This window comes from Vulpes vulpes, chromosome 10, assembly GCF_048418805.1.
Source record: "Vulpes vulpes isolate BD-2025 chromosome 10, VulVul3, whole genome shotgun sequence".
NCBI classification, from domain to species: domain Eukaryota; kingdom Metazoa; phylum Chordata; class Mammalia; order Carnivora; family Canidae; genus Vulpes; species Vulpes vulpes.
In genome coordinates, this window is record NC_132789.1 from 51978855 (window position 1) to 52000534 (window position 21680).

A 21680-nucleotide genomic window follows, 5' to 3' on the forward strand; every position below is an offset into this window, starting at 1 on the left:
TCTGCAGATCATTGGACTTTATTAAGAGGAATCACTGCTAATTACTTAGAAGCTACTGTCTAAGCCAAAATCCATGAGGTCCACATGAACGTACAGTTAGACGGATACGAAACAAATGCATGGTCAAAACCATGAAATATCCTGATGCCCGGGTGATGAAGGCTGGGGTGAAGTATGCACATTTATTTCAAGCTGTTAAAGAGTTTGTGGGCCACCTAGATGGGAAAGAAAAGGATGTCATCAACTGGCAGCTTTAATGTCATAGCTTACAAGGTCCTTCATGACCTGGAACACACTACTGCCCCTTCTCTCTCCATAGCGTTCCCACATACGCACATCCCTAAGTGCTAGTGAACTACCTTCAGTTACATGAATAGATAACTATCTCCCTTCTACTTAGAACTCTCTCCCACTTTTTCACCTCTTATCTTTCCTTTAGAATTTAAGTTTACATGTCATTTCTTGTAAGCCTTCTCTAAACAAACTCCTACCCCACAGGTCTGTCCCTCCTGTCTTCCCCACAGAAACTTATACCTCCCATATCAGTGTTTATTAACGTAACAAATATTTATATAATATCTACTGTATGTCAGGTGCTAAGGGAGCTACATTGGTAAACCAGGCAGTATCTCTGTCTCTTGAGGAACTTAAAGACTAATAACAGAAACATAATACACACATGAGGTTAACTTCTGACTGAGAAATGCTCTGAGGAAATTATGAGAGCAGGGGGTAGCGGAGTGGGAGAAGTGGCTTTAAATAGGAGCATCAGTGAAAGCCATCCTGAGAAGTTTATACCTGAAAGAGTTAAGTATTCTACTTGCCTTTTTTTTTTTTTTTTTAAAGATTTTATTTATTTATTCATGAGAGACACAGAGAGAGGGAGGCAGAGACACAGGCAGAGGGAGAAGCAGGCTCCATGCAGGGAGCCTGACGTGGTACTCGATCCGGGGTCTCCAGGATCAGGCCCTGGACTGAAGGCGGCACTAAACCGCTGAGCCACTGGGGCTGCCCTCTACTTGTCTTTTATGCTGGTTCAACTAAAGGAAGGGACCATGCCTATTTCATTCATTCCTACATCTCAACCCAGTGCTTGGCTCATAAACTATTTAAATAACATGCAATTTATCATTTTAACTATATATTTTTAAAGTAAGCTCCATGACAAATATGGGGTTCAAAATCACAACCCCGAGATTAAGAGTTGCACTCTCCTCTGAATGAGCCTGCCAGGGGCCTTTCTTTTAACTATTTTTAACTCTATGTTTCTTTTTTTTTTTTTTTTAAGGCTTTATTTATTTATGAGAGACACAGACATAGGCAGAAACACAGGCAGAGGGAGAAGCAGGCCCCTCTCAGGGAGCCTGACGTGGGACTCGATCCCAAGACCGGGATCATGCCCTGAGCTGAAGGCAGACGCTTAACCACTGAGCCACCCAGGCGTCCCTAACTCTACATTTCTGTGGCATTAATTTACACTGGCAACTATCAATTTTCAGAATTTTTTCATATTCTCAAACTGAAACTAAATAATCCCCCATTTCTCCTTCCTGAAGCCTGACAACCACCATTCCACTTTCTATGAATTTGATTACTCTAGGTACCTCATAAGTGGAATGACATATGTTTTTTTGTGATTGGTTTATTTTACTTAGCATGTCTTCAAGGTTCATACAGGTTGTAGCACGCCAGAGTTCCTTCCCTTTTTAAGGCTAAATATTTCATTGTATGTCTATACTGTAATGGATATTTGGGCTGCATCCACCTTTTAGCTACGAATATTGCTATTAACATGCATGTACAAGTATCTGTTCAACTGAACAGTTTCAGTTCTTTTGAAACTATACAACCAGAAATGGAATTGCTGGATCATAGAGCAGAGTTTAATTTTTTTAGTAAAGTGCTTGATTTCTTTTTATTGCCAAATAATATTCCATTATAACAGATATATTACATTTATCTGTTTCTCAATTGATGAACACTTAGGTTTCCACTTTGTGGCTATTGTGAATAACGGTTCTTTGAATATTTGTGTACAAGCTTTTGTATAGACATATCTCTCCATTTCTCGAATATATACCTAGGAGGGTTACTGGGTCATATGTTAACTTTTTGAAGAACTGCCAGACCAGTTTCTTTTTCTTTTCTTCTTTTTGCCAGACCACCTTCTATAGGGCTATACCAATCTACATCCCCAACAGCAGTCTATGAAAGATATACTTTCCAATTTCTCCCTCTCCCTCTACCTGCCACTCCCATGCTCATGTGCTCTCTGTCAAATAAATAAAATCTTTAAATAAAATACCTGTTATATGTAAGAGTCAAACACAAATTTACTTAAAAAAAAAAAAAAAGAAAAGAAAAGAAAGAAAACTATTGGGATGCCTTGGTGGCTTAGCAGTTAAGCGTCTGCCTTTGGCTCAGGGCATGATCCTGGAGTCCCAGGATCGAGTCCCACATCGGGTTCCCTGCATGAAGCCTGCTTCTGTCTCTGCCTCTCTCTCTCTGTGTGTCTCTCATGAATAAATAAGTAAAATCTTAAAAAAAAAAAAGGAAAAGAATACTTTTTGGACCAACTGCAATGTATAAGATATACTGGAGAATGTAAATGATTTTAAAGAATAGCCTACCACTTAAAGGTACAAAATCCAGCTTTTCCACTGTTTAGCAGTCCAAGTTGGGACATTGTTTCTCTTCTTTAAGCCTCAGTTTTAGTTTCTGTAAAATGGGGCTAATGACACCTATCTCCAGTGAAAGTAGTAGAATTAGGTAAGATTATTTATGTAAAGTGCTCAGCACTGTAGCTGACGTGTATGGGCCAATAAGTAAATGCTTACTGACAGAATTGCCCCTAGTGTGGAAGGTTGTCAGAACCAGGTCGGCCTGGCCACCAGAAGCGTTCCCCTTCCTGACTTCCAGCTAACTTACACAGTGGTCCCTTGCATGCAAGAAGTCAAAGAGCTCCTCTGTGCAATCCTCCTCTGTTTGTGACCTGGAGGATACACGCTGGTCACAGAGCTCTAGCCGCTCCCGAGCCTTTACACATTTCTCCAGCTGCTCGCATTGCTCTCTCACTGTTGTTAGGGGATCCTGAAGGAGAAACAGAGAAAAGAACCAAAATGGGGGTTTTAGGAGGAGACTCACAAACCATCTGCTTTGATTAATACAACCACCAAACCAAGGTGCTGCCTCTGAATTACCGTGCAGAAGGCCAGCTGGCAGAGCCACACTGCCGCCAGAAATGGCAGAATGGGGTCTCCCATTCAATTCTGATGCTAAGTAGTAGGGGAAAGTTTCACATTCCTGCCTTCCAAGGTTGCCAGTATGCACTGAAAGCCTCAGTCCTATCTGAAAAACAAGGTGGTAAAGGAAACCTAGCCAAACTTGAAGTAGATCTATAGGAGGCCTCACTTATTAACACATTATTTTGGGATATGTAATATCTGTGAATTTGAATTCCCCTCATCTGAGAGCCAGGCCTACATGCCCCAGCTGCCCAGCTAGAAGGGCAATGTTAATAAGGAGAAGGGCTACATAAGAAAAGTTCCTTCCAGAATCCTTTATTAAACCGCAAAAAGCAGATAGAAAATTGAATACCAGGCCCTCAAGATGCTGCTGTGCTCTCTCACAACATGACTGAAGCAGCTCCAAACCCAGAAGATTCAGCTTCCCAGGCCCACCCCCCCAAACACTCCACAGCACAGACAGTACTAAAGGCTTTTTCCACTTCCATTCTCTCCAAGATGTCAAGTAAAGACTCCTTAAAATGCCCTTAGAGTTTCATGAAGCTCAAACTTCCTTTTACTGAGATGTTCCAAACCTGAGACGGCTCTTACCACTAATTCCTCCTCCTCCTCTTCCTCCTACAAAAGGAAAACAAAATTAATGTCAGCAGCAATTTAGGACATATATTCCTAGTCATACTGGTGTCGTAATTACTGAGGAAAAACACTATTAATTGTTTTTAAATTTTCTCTATTTTATGATGCTTTGACATTTTAGAGGTTTTGCTAATTCTGGTGTGAAAGCTCTTCCCAGGGGACAATACCTTTCATATGTAAACCAACCAATCCAAAACACCACCAATCACTTCATCTCCTACACTAAACCAATTATTGCTCCTGCCCTAATCACCCTAAGGGCCAAGTACAAATAACTAGACCACCCCTATAGCCCCAAATTATTCAAATAATCCAGTCCTAAACTTTCCAGAGCTAACCTATCCTGCCTCACCCATTCTTTCCCTCAGAAATCAAGAGCTGATTTCCCTTGCTCTTTCCACTGGCCCAGGCACTTCTCCATGTAGCCCTGGTGGTATGCCTTCCCCTCCTTCTCTTGGGATCCATAAATAGTAAACTCTTCTTTCAAAAAAAAAGTGTTTTGGGATCCCTGGGTGGCTCAGAGGTTTGGCGCCGGCCTTCAGCCCAGGGCGTGATCGTGGGGAACAGGATCAAGTCCCACATCGGGCTCCTTGCATGCAGCCTGCTTCTCCCTCTGCCTGTGTCTCTGCCTCTGTGTCTCTGATGATAAATAAATAAATAAAATCTTAAAAAAAAAAAAAAAAGTGTCTCCATGTCTATAGTCCATAACCTTACCATGCCTAATTAAAACAAACCCAGAGTACATTTCAACAAGGACATACTATCCACGTTCATTAGCAACAACCTAGTGTGTAGGACACTCTACATAAAGTAGGGCACCTGGGGACTCAGTCAGTTAAGCCTCTGCCTTTGGCTTAGGTTGTTATCCTAGGGTCCTGGGATCCAGCTCCATGTTGAGCCCCACATCGGGCTCCCTGCTCAGGGGGAGTCAGCTTCTCCCTCTCTCTCTCTGCCCCTCCACCCTGCTCACACTTTCTCTTGATTTCTTTCTCTCAAACAAATAAAGTATATAAATTACTTTCATATCTGTAATTTGATTAATCACAACAGCCCCTTAAGGGCTCCACTTTACAGATAACAAACACTAATTAGACATTTTCTTTCTTTCTTTTCTAAAATAAGCTCTACGCCCAACGTGGAGCTTGAACTCACCAACCACCCTGAGATCAAGAGTCACATGCTCTTATCTACTGAGACAGCCTGGTGCCCCAATTAGACATTTTCTGATATAAATTCAAGCTGATGTTCACATGAAATTTTTGTTTGAAATTCTGGTAGGCCCTAGTATTAACAAAAATAGCTCAGTTTAGTCCTTCTATCCAAAACAAAATTAGGAAGAAAACTAACATTTTTTTCTAGACTCTGAATTTGAACTAGGAATATGAAAATAGCCAAACCTAAACTTCGTTAGCCAGAGCTTAACTAAAAACATTAGTCACTGCTTTTTGACTTGCTGAATTCCCAGGTCTCTACATAGACTATGAGCATAAGTGCATCAAAGGTCTACAGTACAGTGCTCCATTCACAACCTTGGAAATACCACCTTCTACCTATTTACTTCTGATTCAGGTACACAACCTCAAACTTTGTTTCCTTTTTTCCTAAGAGAGCAAAAAATTCCCTATGGAAGCATCATTATAGGTCTAAATCTGGGGCACAATAGAGTCTGATCAATATTTCAGCCTGTTTGCCTGCCTGCACATCCATGTATCCACATTTGGGGGAAGGGAAAGAAAAGGTATATAGGAAAATATCAAGACCTAGTTCAGCAATCCCTCATTATGTTTTCAAAAATCCAACACAATCTGCTTGTCCCTACCATGCCCTTTGGGGAAGAGACCAAAGCTCAGGAAAGCTGGGAGGGCTAAGGCTGCTATTTATCCTCATTTTAGCAAAGATCTCTTCTAAACATGAAGATTTTCAGGATGTCAAATTCTAGATTTTTTTTTTTTTTTAAATTTATTCATGAGAGACACAGGCAGAGAGAGAAGCAGGCTCCTCACAGGGAGCCCGATGTGGGACTCGATCCCCAGACTGGGATCACACCCTGAGCCAAAGGCAGATGCTCAACCGCTGAGCCACCCATGCGTCCCAAACTCTAGATTTTCATTAAGGTTTCTTACCCTTGCTCTTTAAAAAAATTCATACTGAAAAAATTCTTCCAAAAAACAGAAATCATATTCTGTTTCAGTTAGAGACCTGGAATTTGGGCAGGGGGGAGGCCCTCAGCGTTTTGGTGCTGCCTTCAGCCAGGGGTGTGATCCTGGAGACCTGGGATCGAGTCCCACGTCGGGCTCCCTGCATGGAGCCTGCTTCTCCCTCTGCCTGTGTCTCTGCCCCTCTCCCTCTCTCATGAATAAATAAATAAAATCTTTAAAAAAAAAAAAAGAAAATTATTTGTATCCTAGAAACAAGACCTTTGTATCATTTCTCTACTAGCAATGCTACTACATTGATCATTTTGATAATATTGTATGAAAAAATATTAGGAAATGTAGAAAAACAAATCCAAGTCTGAATATGGACTACTTCATGTAAAATTTCCAGTCAATAACAAAAACCAAGGTCAACTAAACAAAAAGATGTAATGTCCAAAAGGTATAGGTTCTTCATAAGCCCTTAGTTTTTAAAAATATTTTATTTATTTGTTAGAGAGTGCCCAAGTAGAGGTAGGGGTGGACAAGGGGCAGAGGGAGAGAGAGCAGACTCCCCACCAAGCAGGAAGCCTGTCGCAGCTGGATACCAACACCCTGGGATCATGACACAGCTGAAGGCAGACATCCAACCAACTGAACTGAACCACCTGGGCGCCCCAAAGACCTCAGTTTTCTTAATTTTAAAACTGACTACTTGCTTTTTCTCATCTACTGCTGTGGTAGGAGTGCTGAACTTTCTGGTATACTTCCTGAACATCCTGAGGCTGGTTCCATTTCATTCTGCTCCTCTTTCTGAAAATAGTAAGACTAGGAAAAATCTTGGGATAAACTAGTTTCCATCTGTTTTGAACCCATAAACCTGGAACAGCTGCCCTGAAGGGACTAGAGAACAAAGGAAAGGAAATATGACTGGAAAACAAAGGTAGCTGGCTTCTGTAAAGCTGTGAAGCACTGTGGCTAAGTCTTGATTGGGTCAGAAACCATGCTGCTTGGGTTCAAGTCCTGGCTCCATGATTTCTCAGCTGTGGTCCTTAGAAAAGACATTTAACCTTTCTGTGCTAGTTTTTCATCTGTAAAATGACAATAAGAACAGTACCCAATACTTACCTTCTAGGACTAGTGTGTGGCTTAAACGGATTAGTACATATAAATAACTTGGAATAGTAAGCAGTCAAAAAATAATTATTAAATTGGCATTCTTACTCTGGGAAAGAGCTCCCTCTTCCATCAGCACAGAATTATACTGCACATTCCTACACTGTCCCCAAATATATCTCCCACCTTCACCCCTACCGAAAAAAAGAAACCACCACTTCTTTACAGAAACTAGCATAAGGCCAGATCTTCGGAACCTGCACAGAAAATGTGGCAGGATTCCTGACCCGAGTGGAGAGAAGCACTAGGGCTGGTCAGCCTGCTCCCTAAACCTGCCAAACTAGGGTCTCGGAACACCTGATCGACTAAAAATAAAAATACAATTTTTACAAAAGTTTAGGCGACACAGCATTTTCTTTGTCGTTACACCTTCACTGCATTCACAGACGGGGGAAACCAGGAACCAGAGAAAGGCTAGTCATCTACTTGTCCAAGATGAATCGACAAATTCTGGGGAAGGGTCAAGGGAACCAGCAATCCCGACGGTGCAAACTCCAGGGGCGACTCCAGGGCCAACAGGGCCCGGTGGGTTTTGGCGGGCTAGGTGTTGAGCCTCCCTCCGGGCAGCGAAGAGGGTCGAGTCGGTCGCCCTGCCTTACCTCCTTGGGATCTCCGGACTCGGTCAGCATCTTTTGCTCGTCCTCCAGCCCCATGTCCCGCTACGGTTCTGAATTCAACACCAGCAGCAACAGCGGCACCTATTCCACTTCAGGATCAAGAAGGACTTGTAAGGGTCACTAGGCGGATATCCGGCGGTCTGGCCGGAAGTGCGGCAGACTCGTCGTAGTCGCGAACACACGCTCGGATTGGCATCTACTACCGTCCATACGCAGGGGATAGGGGGAGCTGGTATTTGCACCTGAGGAGGATTTGCTAAGAAATATCCCCTTCATCGCGCCGGGGCCAACTACGTCGTTCTCCGAATTTATTTAACATTTTGGCTCCTAAGAGACTTGGGAAGAATTCGGATTTATTCGGTGTTCCTTTAGCGCAGTTCCCAGTATTACCCACATCGCTGATGAAACCGTCCTAACTGCTGACCTTTTCAAGATGGCGGCCCGCGGGCGCCACTCTCGGGCTCGCGCACCTCCCCAAGATGGCGGCGCCCGAGGCCTGGCGCGCCCGGAGTTGCTGGTTCTGTGAGGTAGCGGCGGCAACGACCATGGAGGCCACGTCCCGGGAGGCGGCGCCAGCGAAGAGCTCGGCCTCGGGCCCCAGCGCTCCCCCCGCCCTGTTCGAGCTGTGCGGGCGGGCGGTGAGCGCCCATATGGGGGTTCTGGAGAGCGGGGTGTGGGGTAAGTCGCGGGGTGAGGGGCTACCTCTGGCAACGAGCGGAGGCGGCCCAGCGGCCGGGGGGCGCGGGGGGCGAGGCCGGGAGGCCTGGGGCAAGGCCCAGCCCGGGGCACTAGAAGCCACACCGTCGGGTCGGAACATGAATTCCGTGACTGACCGGGCTGTGCAGAGTAAAGGCGGGGAGCAAATCGGCAGGTGGAGCCGCGCCGCGGCCTGGCTGGGGGGCGCGGGGGGCGAGGCCAGGAGGCCCGGTCTGGGGCCAGACGGGCAGGGCCCGGGCGGCAGAAGCTGGAATGACGGGCCGGCCGTGGGCACCGAACTGACGCTCGGGGCCAGCGGGGCTGCGGGGTTTCGGATGCCGAACCGACGGCCAGGGATGGCCCTGCCGCTCGGGGGCGGGGGCCGAGGTTGGGAGTCCCGGCCTAGGGCGAGGAGGCCAGGCCCCGGGCCACCTAGCCTGACTGACGCGCGGGGCCTCCCGCGTCTGCTTGACAGACCGCGGGTGCCGAGCCTCGGGAGGGCAGGCTGATGGGCGAAGGCAGCCCGGAGGATGGGCGAGCGAGGGGCCGGGGAGAGGCCAGAAGGCTTGGGGCGCCGCGGCCTGTCCGACGACCCAGGCTTGAAGGGAGCGCACTGACGACCGGGGCCTCGGGTGCCAAACTGCTTGAGCGCCCGACTGACGGGCAGAGCGGCGAGCGCCGGAGGCCACTCGGATTGGCCTGCGCGGAGGAAGGGCCGAGCGGGGAAGGGAGGCCGGAGCGGGTCCAGCAATCGAGGGAGGCTCGAATGAAGGACAGGCGGGAAGGGCCAGGGAGGCCCCCCCGATCCCGGCGAGGAGGGGGGCGTCGCGGCGAGGAAGCCTTGGGCTGAGTGGGAGCGACAGGAGGCCCCGGCCTGAGCTGCCGGGACGGTCGGGCCGGGGCTGAGCGGCAGAGGCGGGCCCGCGGCGCTGGGCGGAGAGGCCCGACGGGCCAAACTGACGGGCCAGGCCAGTGGGCCTGGGAGTAGGGCGGGGGGCGCCGGCCAGGTAGCGCGGGAGAGGAGGCCCGCAGCCGACGGGCACGCGGAGGCCGGGCTTTGGGGTGGGCGCCCCTGGACCCAGACTGGCAGCTGATGAGAAAAATTCGAGTCGGCCTTGTGAACCCTGATGGTGAGAGTGAAAGAGGAGAGCGAAGGCTCTGGGTGGGGAGGGGAGAGGGGTAGGCCTGCCCGCACAGGGGATGAGGGCGGCCTTGGGCCTGACAGACTGGTGGTGGAGGGGGTGGGGTCCGAAGTTGGGTGAGGAGATCCAGGCCAGGCCTAGGGCCCAGAGAAGGGGGAAGGAGTGGCAGGAGAGGAGGCCTCAGGCCGTGAGGGGGTGGGGTTCTGAAGAAGGCCTTGGGAGTGTGGTAGTGTCTTCGCCAGGAGGACCTTATGCTAAGGTCAGGTTGAGGGCTTGAGATCCTGGGATTGGGGGCGTTGGGGGGGGGTGCACCTGGGGAGGTGGCTGTGAAGAAAAGGCCTGGGAGTTTGGGGGGTTGGGCCTCCAGGAATAAGCCCGGAGACTGTGGAGACTGGCTAAAGAAGGCCCAGGGATGCGGGAAGGCCCTTGGTGAGGTGGGGGTGGGGCGCTGGTCCTAAAGAGGCCCAAGTGTCTTCCTGTAGTGGGAAAGACTGTTAGAAGTCCTCAAGCTGGTAGGGGGAGGGGATTGTGGAGGCCCTATGCCAACAGCTGAGAGGAGAAGGGTCAGACTGACCCATGGAGAATAGGAGAAGTCTCAGTGGAGCTGGGCAGGGGGCTCCGGAAAGTCCTGGGAAGTGGAAGAAGGCAGAGAAGACTGGCTGTGTCAGCCCGGAACTTCTAGGATGCTAAACTTGGCTAGGAGGGAAGAGGACTGGGTGAGGAGGCCTGGAGTAGAGAAGAGGAAGCATTAAAGGTATAGGCTGGAAAGAAGGAAGAGCCTGGCTTAAGAAGAATGGAGAAAAGAAGAGTTTGTGAATAACAGGGGATGAGAATCCCCAGTGGCTGTGAGAGAAAATGGCTAAACAGAGCAGATTGGAGGGGCAGAGGAGAAAGAGCTCCTATGGGCCTAGCCCAGGTAAACACACAGAAAAAGCTGAATCAAGGTAGGCCTCTTAGGAGAGCCAAGTAATAGGCCTGCTGAGAAGCGCTGTTTTGGAGGAAGGTCCCTGTGTGGGCTAACAGCCAAGAAAGGCTTCCTGGAAGCAGAGGACTAGGGTTGCTTTGTGTAGCGAGAGAGAAGGGTAAAGTGAGTAGAAGCAGCAGGAAGGGACACAACGAGGAAACAAGTAGAATCGGTATGTTGTACCTTGAATGCCAGGATATGGAGCTTGGACTTTATCTTGAATGCAGTAGGGGGCCTGCCTACGTTAATGTAGTAGCTTAGGGAATTAATATTTTCATTCAGGAGGTACATCGAGTACTGTGTACAAAGAATCATACTAGACTCTTGGACATCAAAATCCAAATATTCTACAAGTAAAGAGAAAGGGAGATCATAGAAACAAAGTTTTGAAAGATTTTCCTTAGAGTTAGTATACTCTAAGATTTTAGACTTGTTCTTGACAGGACAGAGGCTATTGACAGGATAAGAATAATAATAGATAGACGCCTGAGTGGGTTAGTGGTTGAGCTTCTGCCTTCAGCTCAGGTTGTGATCCCGGAGTTCCAGGATCAAGTCCCACATCGGGCTCCCTGCATGGAGCCTGCTTCTCCCTCTGCCTGTGTCTCTGCCTCTCTCTCTGTGTCTCTCACGAATAAATAAATAAAATATTAAAACAAATAATAATAGACAACATTTAGTGAGCTTATTAGAGCCAGGCATGGTCTTAAAAAGATTACAAGCATGATCTTCTTTAATTTTTATAACAATATTATGAGGTAGTTATTATTACCTCCATTTTAAAATCGAGGAAACCAAGTCTTAAAGATATTAATTTGCCCAAGGATTCATAATTAACTAAGTAATAGAATCAGAATTTCCCCCAGTTTTGTCTAACTCTAGAGACTAAACCATTTAGCCACAATACTATAAAGTCTCTCAAATTTAGACATCAGCAAGAGCAAGTTGTTCTTATGATATGTTGAATTTAGAGTTAGGGCCTAGTTATTTCTATTGTTCATAGGAAAGTACTAGTTCAGGATATAGTAGGGGCCCAAAGAATGGGAGTTGCCAGCCTGGAAGAGTGGGAAGGGAATTCAGGAAAGGCTTAATGAAGGGCACATGATACTTGAAAGATGAGTAGTTGATGTGCTGAAAATGGCAAGGACATTGCTGGTAGAGAGCAGCATGACAAAGGCACAGAGGCAGAAAGCAGTGTAACATGTTAGGTAAGTAAAAAAAGTAGTTTAGTATGGCTGAAGGAGAGGAGGCAAAGCACAGAGCTGGAGAATTAGTTGGGCCCAGATTATGTTGAAGATTTTTATTACCCATATTCAGTAGGAATGGTGTTAAATGCAGAATGGTTCATTATGCTGGGCAGAAGTGAACTGACCACCTCCTCAATGAGCATATCATCCTGCCTTATTATCTCACCCTTGAAGATGTGCATGCCCCTGAAATTCCAGCTGCCAACTAAGTGGCTGAAGATAAGTAGACTAGAGTTTGAATTAGACTTAGGTTAACTTCTACGGGATTTATTTGCCAAATGAGAAGTCTGCCCTTCTTTTTTCCTTTCCAATAGGGTAAATAATGCTTGGAACCCTGGGAGAAAAAAAGTAAATTTTGTGTTTTGGTTTTTGTAGCCCTCCCAGGCCCAATACTCCAAAGCATCTTACCTCTGCTCAATATATATTACTTGGAGAGGATTGAGGAAACTGCCCTCAAGAAAGGTGAGTGTCTCTCTCTCTCTCTTTCTCAGTCAGTGACTGTAAGCAAGGCACCATGATGTTCTTCAGGTAAATATTACACCTGATACCTGTGTAGAACTTTGTGCTTTTCAAAAAATTCCCTCATACTGACTTTCTTAGGTTATTCCTCACAGTGTCCAGAGAAACACAAAGCAAGTAAATGATTCCAGTTATACTAATAAAATTGAAACCACAGGCACACCATATGAATAGCTAAGCCAGACTGAAACCTAGATCTTCTGAATCTTAGTTTTTCTATTTTACCTTGCTGTCTTCCAGACCCCTCATTGGACAGATCTGTTAACAGCTAAAATTTATTTAACTAATCCCGATATGCCAAGTGCTTCCTAGACACTTCACCTGGAGAAACTCATTTAAACTTTCTAACAATTTTATGAAATAGCTATTATTAACTACATTTTACAGATAAGGAAACTGAGGTACAGAAAAATTAAGTAAACTTGCCCAAGATCACACAGCTAGAATGTGGTTTGCTGATATTTAAACCCAGGCAGTCTGTCCGTAGAGCCAGTGTTCTTTACTGGCCTGCCATATCACTCCTGTGAACCCAGAGAAAGACAGCATTAAAGGCTAATGTGCGACATTCGTGGTGGCCAAAGAGCAGCCGAGTAAATGTGATATTTCTCCCCACAGGCCTCTCCACTCAGGCCATCTGGCGCCGACTATGGGATGAGCTGATGAAGACAAGGCCTTCCAGTTTGGAAGTAAGTGAAGGCACCAGGGAGAACTCTGGCTTGACTCTGCACAGTGAAAGCAGGAGTAGCTTACAGACACAAACTGAGGACTGGGAAAGTGCAGGACCAGGGGTGGCGTGACTTTGGGAGAAGGGCTTTGATGGCTTGTCACCAGGTTATTTCCATTTGGCATTTGTCACCGACTTGCTTGCTCACCATGTTTGCGGGTAACACAAAACAGGGAAGGGTAGTGATCACAATGGATGGCAGAACCAAGACTCATAGTGGTCAAACCTACCAAGATGAAAATTAACAGAATAAACCAATTCTTCACTTGAATCTAAAAAATTCTAATTGCATGACCTTAGGGTAGGAGGTGCAGGGGGTCTGGCTTACCAGCAACTTGTATGAGAAAGATTAAGGTGGTTTAGTCAGTAGTGTGCTAAAGCCACTCATATAATGACTCTACTCTAAGCTGTGTGAATTAATCTAACTATAAGCTAAAGGACTGTGGGGATAATAGACCGGCCTGGCTCTGCAGTTGGCAGGCTACCCCTGGAGTATGGAGAAAGAAGCCAAGGCCATATCACGTGAGTCACATTTGGAAGACTGGAGATGTTTTTCCTGAAAAAGAGAAGACCTGGGGAACATGAACTGTCTTGAAATATTTGAATGATTCTCACATAAAAGAGGAATTAATAGACTTGTTCTGGTAGAAGCAAAAAGAGAATAAATTTCTGCTAAACCGAACGTAGAACTTTTTTTTTTTTTTTTTAAGATTTTATTTATTCATGAGAGACAGAGAGAGAGCAGAGACATAGGCAGAGGGAGGAGCAGGTTCCCGATGGAGAGCCCCATGTGGGACTCTATCCCAGCACCCTGGGATCACTACCGGAGCCAAAGGCAGACACTCAACCACTGAGCTACCCAGGCGCCCCCTGGATGTAGAACTTTTAAATTCTGAGCTTATTGGTGATGAAACAAGCTAATGCCAGAGGTAATAAGCTTCCCATCTTTAAATGTTCAAAAAGAGTCTAGATAACTACTTGACACAAGGGTAAAAGACTTTCAGCATTTTAAAAGAAGTTGGGCAAGATGACTTTTAGGGCTCCTATTAGTCCTAGATTCTATTATTCATTGGTTCAGCTATAGCTCACTCTTACTTAAGTAGAATTTCTTTTGCTGCTCCTTATAGGTGATAGGACAGACTGAGTTCAATAAACATTTACTAAACTTAACCACATACCAGGTCTTATGTTAGATATTGGAAGCACAGACACGGTCCCTTTCATGTTTAGCAAAGAAATCTGCAAACAAATACATTGTGCATGGTATAAGGATAAGTGGTTCAGTGACAGTAGCAAGGAGGTTGAGGGAGAAGGGAGCATGACAGTCTTTCCTGGGAAGTAGTATTTGAACTGGGCTTTAAATGGTGGATGAGGCCAAATGATAAGAAAACAAGTTCTTATCAGGACTTAGAGTCTTAATTTCTGGGGATGCACTGGGTTCAGTAACATTCAGCTCCATATCCTTCAGCTTTCCCATTTCTAGATCTGGACGTCACTCCTGAAGCTCTGTGTGATAATGCTAAGGCCCAAGAAAATCCTCAGGCGGCATGTACAGGAATTGGGCCTTATGAGGAAGAGAAATGGATGCAAAATAGAAAACAGAAAGTTTCCTGAAACTTTTAAAGATGCATGAGATTCACTTTTTCCCAGTGTTTCCCAAATAGTATGGTTGACTAACAGATGATGGAGATCATAAGGTCTTTCACATAGAGTAAGCTTTTTTCCCAATATTATCTCAACCATCCTGGTAGTTTGTTATCTTTTCTTGTTCTGGAGCATTTCAGAACATTAAGGAAGCCCCAGGCTTGATGGCCTAACAGTCTCCCTAGACAGAGGTCCTTACTTGGATCATACGCATTCCAAAGGGTACTGCCTTCTGCTTCCCAGTTTTACATGACAGTAACCTTAACTTTGTAATCCAGAAACACTTATTGAGTGCCTGCTCAATTCGAGGTGCTGTTCTAGGTTCTAAGGATATAGTGGTAAACAAGATAGGGATAGCCCCTGATTGCTTATAAAGAAATATAATTTCAAACTGTGTAGTACTAGTGTATGTGTATTAAGAGATCTGTAGAATAAAATAAAATAATCTGTAGACAAACCAATGGGGAAATGAAGTATTCAATAAAGGATTCTCTAGTTATTAACTATTTGGAAAAGATAAAATTAGAGCCTCATTTTACAATATACTTAAATTATTTCTATATAGATTAAAGATTAAATTGTAAAAAGTAAAAGCACAGAACAACCAAAAAAAAAAAAGAATAAAGGTGACTGATTAACCTCAGGATGGAGAGTGTTAATTACTAAATTACACTTTTTTGAAAAAAGAAGGTATGGACATATTTGGCCATATAAAATGCCAACACTGTAAACACAATTTAAAAGGTACATAAACTAAGAAAGAATGTTTGCAACAGTATTTGTAAAACAAGAGGATAGAGGGAATGAGACAAAAGCAAACTATCCTAGTAGAATAAGTAAAGACGGGGCCAAGTCACAAAATATACAAAAATCTCCAATAAAGTGAAAAATACTCAACCTCAATAATTAGAAAATGGGAAAGTATATAACTCTTAAATTAGTAAAGCCTTAGTTTGTTTCAAAAGATAATTTCAGGAGTGGGTAAAACTTGCATTTTAATTTGTTATTGGTGGGAGCAAAAATGCTATGTAACTTTCTTGGTGGGGAGTCTGGTGATAATTATCAAGAATCTTAACAATAATTATTAATTAATTATTAATTAAGAATCTTAAATATTAATTCTTTGGAGTGCCTGGGTAGCTTAGTTGGTTAAGCATCCAATTCTTGATCTCGGTGTCCTGAATTCAAGTCCCGTGTCCAGTCCCATGTCCAGCATGGAGCCTACTTAAAAAAAAAAAAAGTTATATATGTACACTTATATTATTTGGGTAGAAATTCTATTTCTTAGAATTTATAGTATATAAAAATTGAGATACTCCTGAAGATTTCCAAGATGTTCATTATAGCAACTATTAAAAATCTAGAAACAAACTTATTCAGTAATCCAGGAATTATTAAATATATAGTATATTCATATTTTCAAAATATTAATAAAGTCATATTTTGAAAACATTTCAATACACCATGGTACAGTATTTTAAAAGCCCAGCATTTGAAACTGTTCAGAGTTGTCTCAACGTTATAAAAACAATTTTCTATAGCTATTCACATTTACATATACCCTCCAAAGAACTGGTTTACAGATTTTATCTTTCCAGAAACAGTATTTCTGTTATCAGAAAAATAGTGGACAATAGTTAATGAACATTTGCTCTTGTTTACAAGAAAATATTATTCCCTAGTTTGTACACACATTTCCTCCCCAACTATGCCTGAGCCACCAGCCTGTGGATGGGCCAAGGATTGTGTTGGTAGGTAAATGTCATTTCACCTCAGTGGTATCTCATTTCCCCTACTCTTGCCCAAAAGAACATGTTCAAATCACTTTGCATTCCCTGAGCAATACTGTACAAGCCCACGAAATGAGCGGCTTGGACTAGATCTCTTAGCTGTTTTTCAGCTTTGAAATTTTAGCAGAGATTCTTCTAAAAGGTGATGATGGAATAAAATGCAGTAATTACTATCTGTTGATAATTGATTGAGATAGTTGTCATAACCAACTTTAGATACTCATTTAATCTTTACAACTCTATTATATAGGTAGGATATATTCTTCACTTTACAGGTGATGAAACTGAAGCAGAAAGAGGTGAGGTGGCTTGTCTGAGGTTATAGTTAGTGATGGCAGATCCAGGACTCAACTTGAGGCATGTGGCTGTGGAGTGCATGCTCCTAACCACTATGTCCTGCTGGTCTCACTGCAGTTATTGTATCTGGGGTGTTCCAGTTTCAAATATTCTCGCATTGTCTTCATCAACCAATGAAATGGGGGGGGGGGGGGGACCACACTAATAGATATCTAAACTACATGTTCCACATGCCTTATGGTCAGAAATAGCTACAATATATTGGTTCATATCTTTGTCCATATTTTAGGCCCAGAATGTCTCACTTATGAAGTTGAAGCCTTGCTAGGTTACCTGCAAGTGTTTTCCAAGGCTGTGAGCTTGGGCCAGTAAATGTGTTAGCAAAGTGTTAGAGGTAGAATTCAGAAATACCCTCTCTGCTTCCATTTTTCCATTTGAGGCTGAGTGGAGATTTGGTTCCCAGGTATTTTTTCCTGGTCCCCCAATTCCCCCCCACCCCCATTGCTAGTGAGAGAAGTCCCTCCCTCTTTTTGCTGCCATGCAGTTAGTTCAGACATGAAGAAGTCATTCCTAATTATTACCACAGCAGGCAGTGTCATGGGGAATAGGGCAGGGCAAAGGGAATGACACTTCTGCTGAGAACAATAGGAGCCCAACTCCTGCCAAAAACCTCAGACATAAATTGAGGTCCACTCAGGTATGAGGGAGTGCATAGAGGAAGGCTAAGTACCAGAGAAGTGCCTTTTAATCTTGGGGAACCTCAGGCTCCTGCTACCATTTGCTTCAGACTAAACAAGCACCCTACTTAACAGGCTCTGCCTCCATCAAGTCCATTTCATATTGCCCATCTGGACTAATTATTAGCAGGAGCAGAAATAACATTTTGTATTTTAGTTTATGAAGTGCTTTCACTTGCACTCATTTGATGTTCACAACAAACCTGTGAAGTGATATTATCCACATTCTATAGATGAAGAAAGAAGGTCTAGATAGTGGCAGAGATGACATCTGTATCAGTTAACACTTTCTCCTGTACCTGAGGAGAGAATGGAAACTTAAGGACGTCTCTGTCCTTTTGTGGTGGTAGGAAGGGGGTGGAGGCAGTAATTGCTAACCTTCTCTATACATCAGAATCATCTGGAGGTGGTTTAAAAAATAAAGGTGCATGGGCCTTACTGCAGATATAACATAGAGAACCCTCAAGTCTGGATACCTGGCATATGAATTTTCAAAAAAGAAAAGCTCCACAGTCCGTTCTGATTTGCACCAAAGGTTGAGAAACACTTGCATTGAGAGTTCTTCTAAATGTACTAGAATAGTCTGATGAAGTCTCATGCATCAAAGCCAATAACTACTGCCTGGAGAAAACCAAAGATTTGGACCCTGATCTCCAAGAATTTCTAATCTGGTTGGGATAAAACACGTACACAAGCAGAGACTCGACAACCTAAGACAGACCTACCAATGTTTAAGACCTGAGTCAGAGTATCTGAGGAGTCCCACAAGAGGCAGAGCAGAAAGAGGCTCACGGAGAGAGGCTGAAATGAACAGCCTCAACAAGAGTGAAAGGTTAGTAGGTCCTCTTAGGAAGCCGGCAATGAACAGCATTTCTGGCAGATGTAGGAAAGGGCAGAGGAGGCACGTTTGGGTCAGTGTGGTGATCAGTTTGGCTGGAGCATAGCATTCACGTGAGCAAGATGTGGGAGATAAAGCTGCTCAAATAGACAGAGGTCATTTTGTACAGGGCTTTCCCTGCCAGGCTGAAGAACTTCAGATTGCCCCTCAGTAGTGGATAGATATGGGGGTGGTGGGCGCTAAAGCAGAATGTAATCAGACAGGTTTTACAAAGATTGAGTCCAGTGGATTTGTGCAAAAGTTTGGGAAGGGGAAAATTAGATAGAGGAACAATCTGGAAACTAATGAAGTGGTCAGGTGTGAGGTGATAAGGGTCAAAACAAAGGTGGTAATGGTAAGAATGGAAGGTTGGGACCAGGTTCTAGAAACAGACATGGAAGAAGTTACAGGATTGTTTCATCAGCACTATAGCAAAAGAATCTCTGGAACCAAATTTCCTGAGTTCAGTCTTGATTCTACCATTTATCTGTATAACCACAGGCAGTAACCACCTTTGTGCCTCGTTTCTCCTGCCTATAAAATGGGGCTAATAGGGACGCCTGGGTGGCTCAGCAGTTGAGTGTCTACCGTCAGCTCAGGGCATGATCCCGGGGTCTGGGGACTGAGTCCCGCGTCAGGCTCCCCATAAGGAGCTTGCTTCTCCCTCTGTTATGTGTCTCTCATGAATGAGTGAATGAATGAATGAATGAATGAATGAATGAATAAAATAAAATGGGGCTAATAGTAACACATACCTCAAAGATGGGAAGATTAAATGAATTTGTATAAATTAGAATGTTGCCTGGCTCAGCAAATAGGTATTGGAAGGGAGGAACCCGGGATGATGATGGTTCAACAGGTAGCACTCCTAGTATCACAGCTGTCTGGCATGTTCTCTACTTTCAGAGTGTGACCTGTTGGCGAGCCAAGTTTATGGAGGCCTTTTTTTCCCATGTTCTACGTGGGACCATTGATGTGTCTTCTGACAGGCGTCTCTGTGACCAGCGCTTCTCACCCCTTCTGCATAGCTCCCGCCATGTCCGGCAGCTCACCATCTGCAATATGCTGCAGGGTGCAACTGAGCTGGTGGCTGAGCCCAACCGCAGGGTTCTGGAGACCCTGGCCAGTTCCCTGCACACCCTCAAGTTCCGCCACCTGCTGTTCTCTGATGTGGCTGCTCAGCAGTCACTTCGGCAGCTGCTGCATCAGCTTATTCACCACGGGGCTGTCAGCCAGGTGTCGCTGTACTCCTGGCCTGTGCCTGAGTCAGCCCTTTTCATCCTTATCCTCACCATGAGTGCTGGCTTCTGGCAGCCAGGCCCTGGTGGTCCACCTTGCCGCCTCTGTGGAGAGGCCTCCCGAGGGCGGGCCCCATCCCGAGATGAAGGGTCCCTCCTACTGGGCTCACGCCGGCCTCGCAGGGATGCTGCTGAGCGATGTGCTGCAGCCCTCATGGCATCCCGGCGGAAGAGCGAAGCCAAGCAGACAGCCAGAGCTGCACCCACCACCCGGGTAACACGCCGGAGCACACAAGAGAGCCTGACAGCAGGTGGGACAGACCCTAAGAGGGATCTGCACCCTCCAGCAACTTCCTACGAGGCTCCTGGCACCAAGCAACCACCCTCTGCTCCAGCCACCACCTCCTCTGCCTCTGCCTCCTCTTCCACATCCTCATCCAAACGGGCTCCAGCTAGCTCAGCCCCACAGTCTAAGCCGCTAAAGCGTTTTAAGCGAGCTGCAGGGAAGAAGGGTCCTCGCACCCGTCAGGGGTCCGGTGCAGAGTCTGAAGACCTGTATGACTTTGTTTTTATTGTGGCTGGTGAGAAGGAGGATGGGGAAGAGATGGAGATCGGGGAAGTGGCTTGTGGAGCTTTGGATGGATCTGATCCCAGCTGCCTGGGGCTTCCAGCACTGGAGGCCTCCCAGCGATTCCGCAGCATTTCCACCTTGGAGCTATTCACAGTTCCGCTTTCCACAGAGGCGGCTCTGACACTGTGCCACCTGCTGAGCTCCTGGGTGTCTCTGGAGAGCCTCACACTCTCCTATAATGGTGAGTGCCCTGCAGGGGCAGGGATGGGTCTCACAGCAGCACCAGTTGTGTGCCCAGTCCTGTGAAGGGGAACAGGGAGTATGATCAGGAAGCTGCAGATGAGCCCTGCCGCTTCACAGCAGGACAGAAAGCACATACTTGAAGTAGGGGCAGACTTTGTCCTGGGGAAGAACATGAGGTCTGTAGGCTTGATTTACAGTTATAAACAGGGGTTCCTGAGAGGCAGTGAAAACCTGTAGAGTGGGTACATTTTAGCAATGGTAAGCAATCCATGGGCAGGTGGGAGCAATATAGTATATGCAAGCCCCCCCCCCCCCAATCCTATCAAAGCATCTGTACAAAGTGTGTACATTTTTCATCAGACCAGCAACCTGTGAAGGAGTCCTCAGTTCTTACCTACCTGGCTGCGCCCAGCTAGGCAAATTTCAACTCTGGGTAAATCCACCAATCTACCCAGGTTGCTGAGCACAGATGGAGAAAATCACACAACTGTGCCAACTGGTGCTACTACACATACATTTAGTCATCAACCTTATATGAATCCTGTGTTTGCAACATTAGTTCCCGTTCCTCTTACTTCTAAATGTTACCCCCTTTCTCAGATGACTACCTCCTGCTTCAGAGAAAGCCATCACACATGAACTTCAGCTTATTGTTACCAACCTATTAATTCTATGTCTACACTCCTCCTTTCCTCTTCCACCACAATAGTAGAGATGGCCATCCTAACCAAGACTAACTCTTTTACCTATGCTCTGGATCCATACCGTCTTACCTTAGGAAAGCTTGTTTCTCAAATGCTAAAGAACTTTTATATACTGCCTACGTGTCTGGCATAATTTAAGTATTCTATTAATTGAATCTTTACAACAACCCTAAGAGGTCAAGTGGCTTGCCGAGGATAACCTCACTAGTAAGTTGTAGAGCCAGGATTCAAACCCAAGCAATCGGATTCCAGGATCCCAAGATTTTAAATCACTACTTAATGCTGCCTTCCTTCTCCAGTGAGATGCTAAGTCCAATACATACTTTTCAGTCCTTTTATTCTCGGTGGCATTTGCTGCTATGACGCAGTCTTCATGAAATACTCTCATTTCCATTACCTCAAAATCTTTTTCTTTCTTCTCCCCCTCTGAAGATTACTTCTCTTATCAATGTTCAGAGTTTCTGCCATTTTACATTCTTCC

At 45.2% G+C, this 21680-nt stretch overlaps 2 protein-coding genes across 6 annotated transcripts in view; one reads left to right on the forward strand and one right to left on the reverse strand.

The window, feature by feature from the left end:
• On the reverse strand, nucleotides 1-7928 carry UQCRH (ubiquinol-cytochrome c reductase hinge protein). Of its 2 annotated transcripts, XM_025991913.2 has the most exons (5): nucleotides 7792-7928; nucleotides 3837-3863; nucleotides 3201-3348; nucleotides 2929-3090; nucleotides 1-215 (listed from the first exon to the last, which is right to left on the reverse strand). In XM_025991913.2, the coding sequence occupies exons 3-5, from the start codon at nucleotides 3261-3263 to the stop codon at nucleotides 183-185; spliced, it is 258 nt and encodes an 85-aa protein (XP_025847698.1). In that variant the 5' UTR covers nucleotides 3264-3348; nucleotides 3837-3863; nucleotides 7792-7928; the 3' UTR covers nucleotides 1-182. The 2 variants fall into 2 exon arrangements, with proteins under 2 accessions (XP_025847698.1, XP_025847697.1); XM_025991912.2 differs by lacking the exon at nucleotides 3201-3348.
• LRRC41 (leucine rich repeat containing 41) overlaps nucleotides 7909-21680 on the forward strand; it is an 18057-nt gene continuing 4285 nt past the window's right edge. The window contains exons 1-4 of one of the 4 annotated variants that reach the window (XM_025991908.2): nucleotides 7909-8487; nucleotides 12231-12317; nucleotides 12990-13060; nucleotides 19350-20493. In XM_025991908.2, coding sequence (XP_025847693.1) covers nucleotides 8289-8487; nucleotides 12231-12317; nucleotides 12990-13060; nucleotides 19350-20493 — 1501 coding nt within the window. In that variant the 5' untranslated portion in view covers nucleotides 7909-8288. Of the gene's footprint in view, nucleotides 8488-8552; nucleotides 8681-9457; nucleotides 9636-10205; nucleotides 10564-12230; nucleotides 12318-12989; nucleotides 13061-19349; nucleotides 20494-21680 lie in introns of those variants that run through there. The other 3 variants (XM_025991911.2, XM_025991910.2, XM_025991909.2) reach the window with 3 other exon arrangements.

Coding starts and splice junctions, on each gene's coding strand:
- UQCRH (XM_025991912.2), bottom strand. CDS start 7,845: ATGGGGCTGGAGGACGAGCAAAAGATGCTGACCGAGTCCGGAGATCCC. Junction 3,864..7,791: donor AGTCCGGAGATCCCAAGGAG/GTAAGGCAGGGC, acceptor TTCCTTTTGTAG/GAGGAAGAGGAGGAGGAGGA. Junction 3,091..3,836: donor AGGAGGAGGAGGAATTAGTG/GTAAGAGCCGTC, acceptor TTTCTCCTTCAG/GATCCCCTAACAACAGTGAG.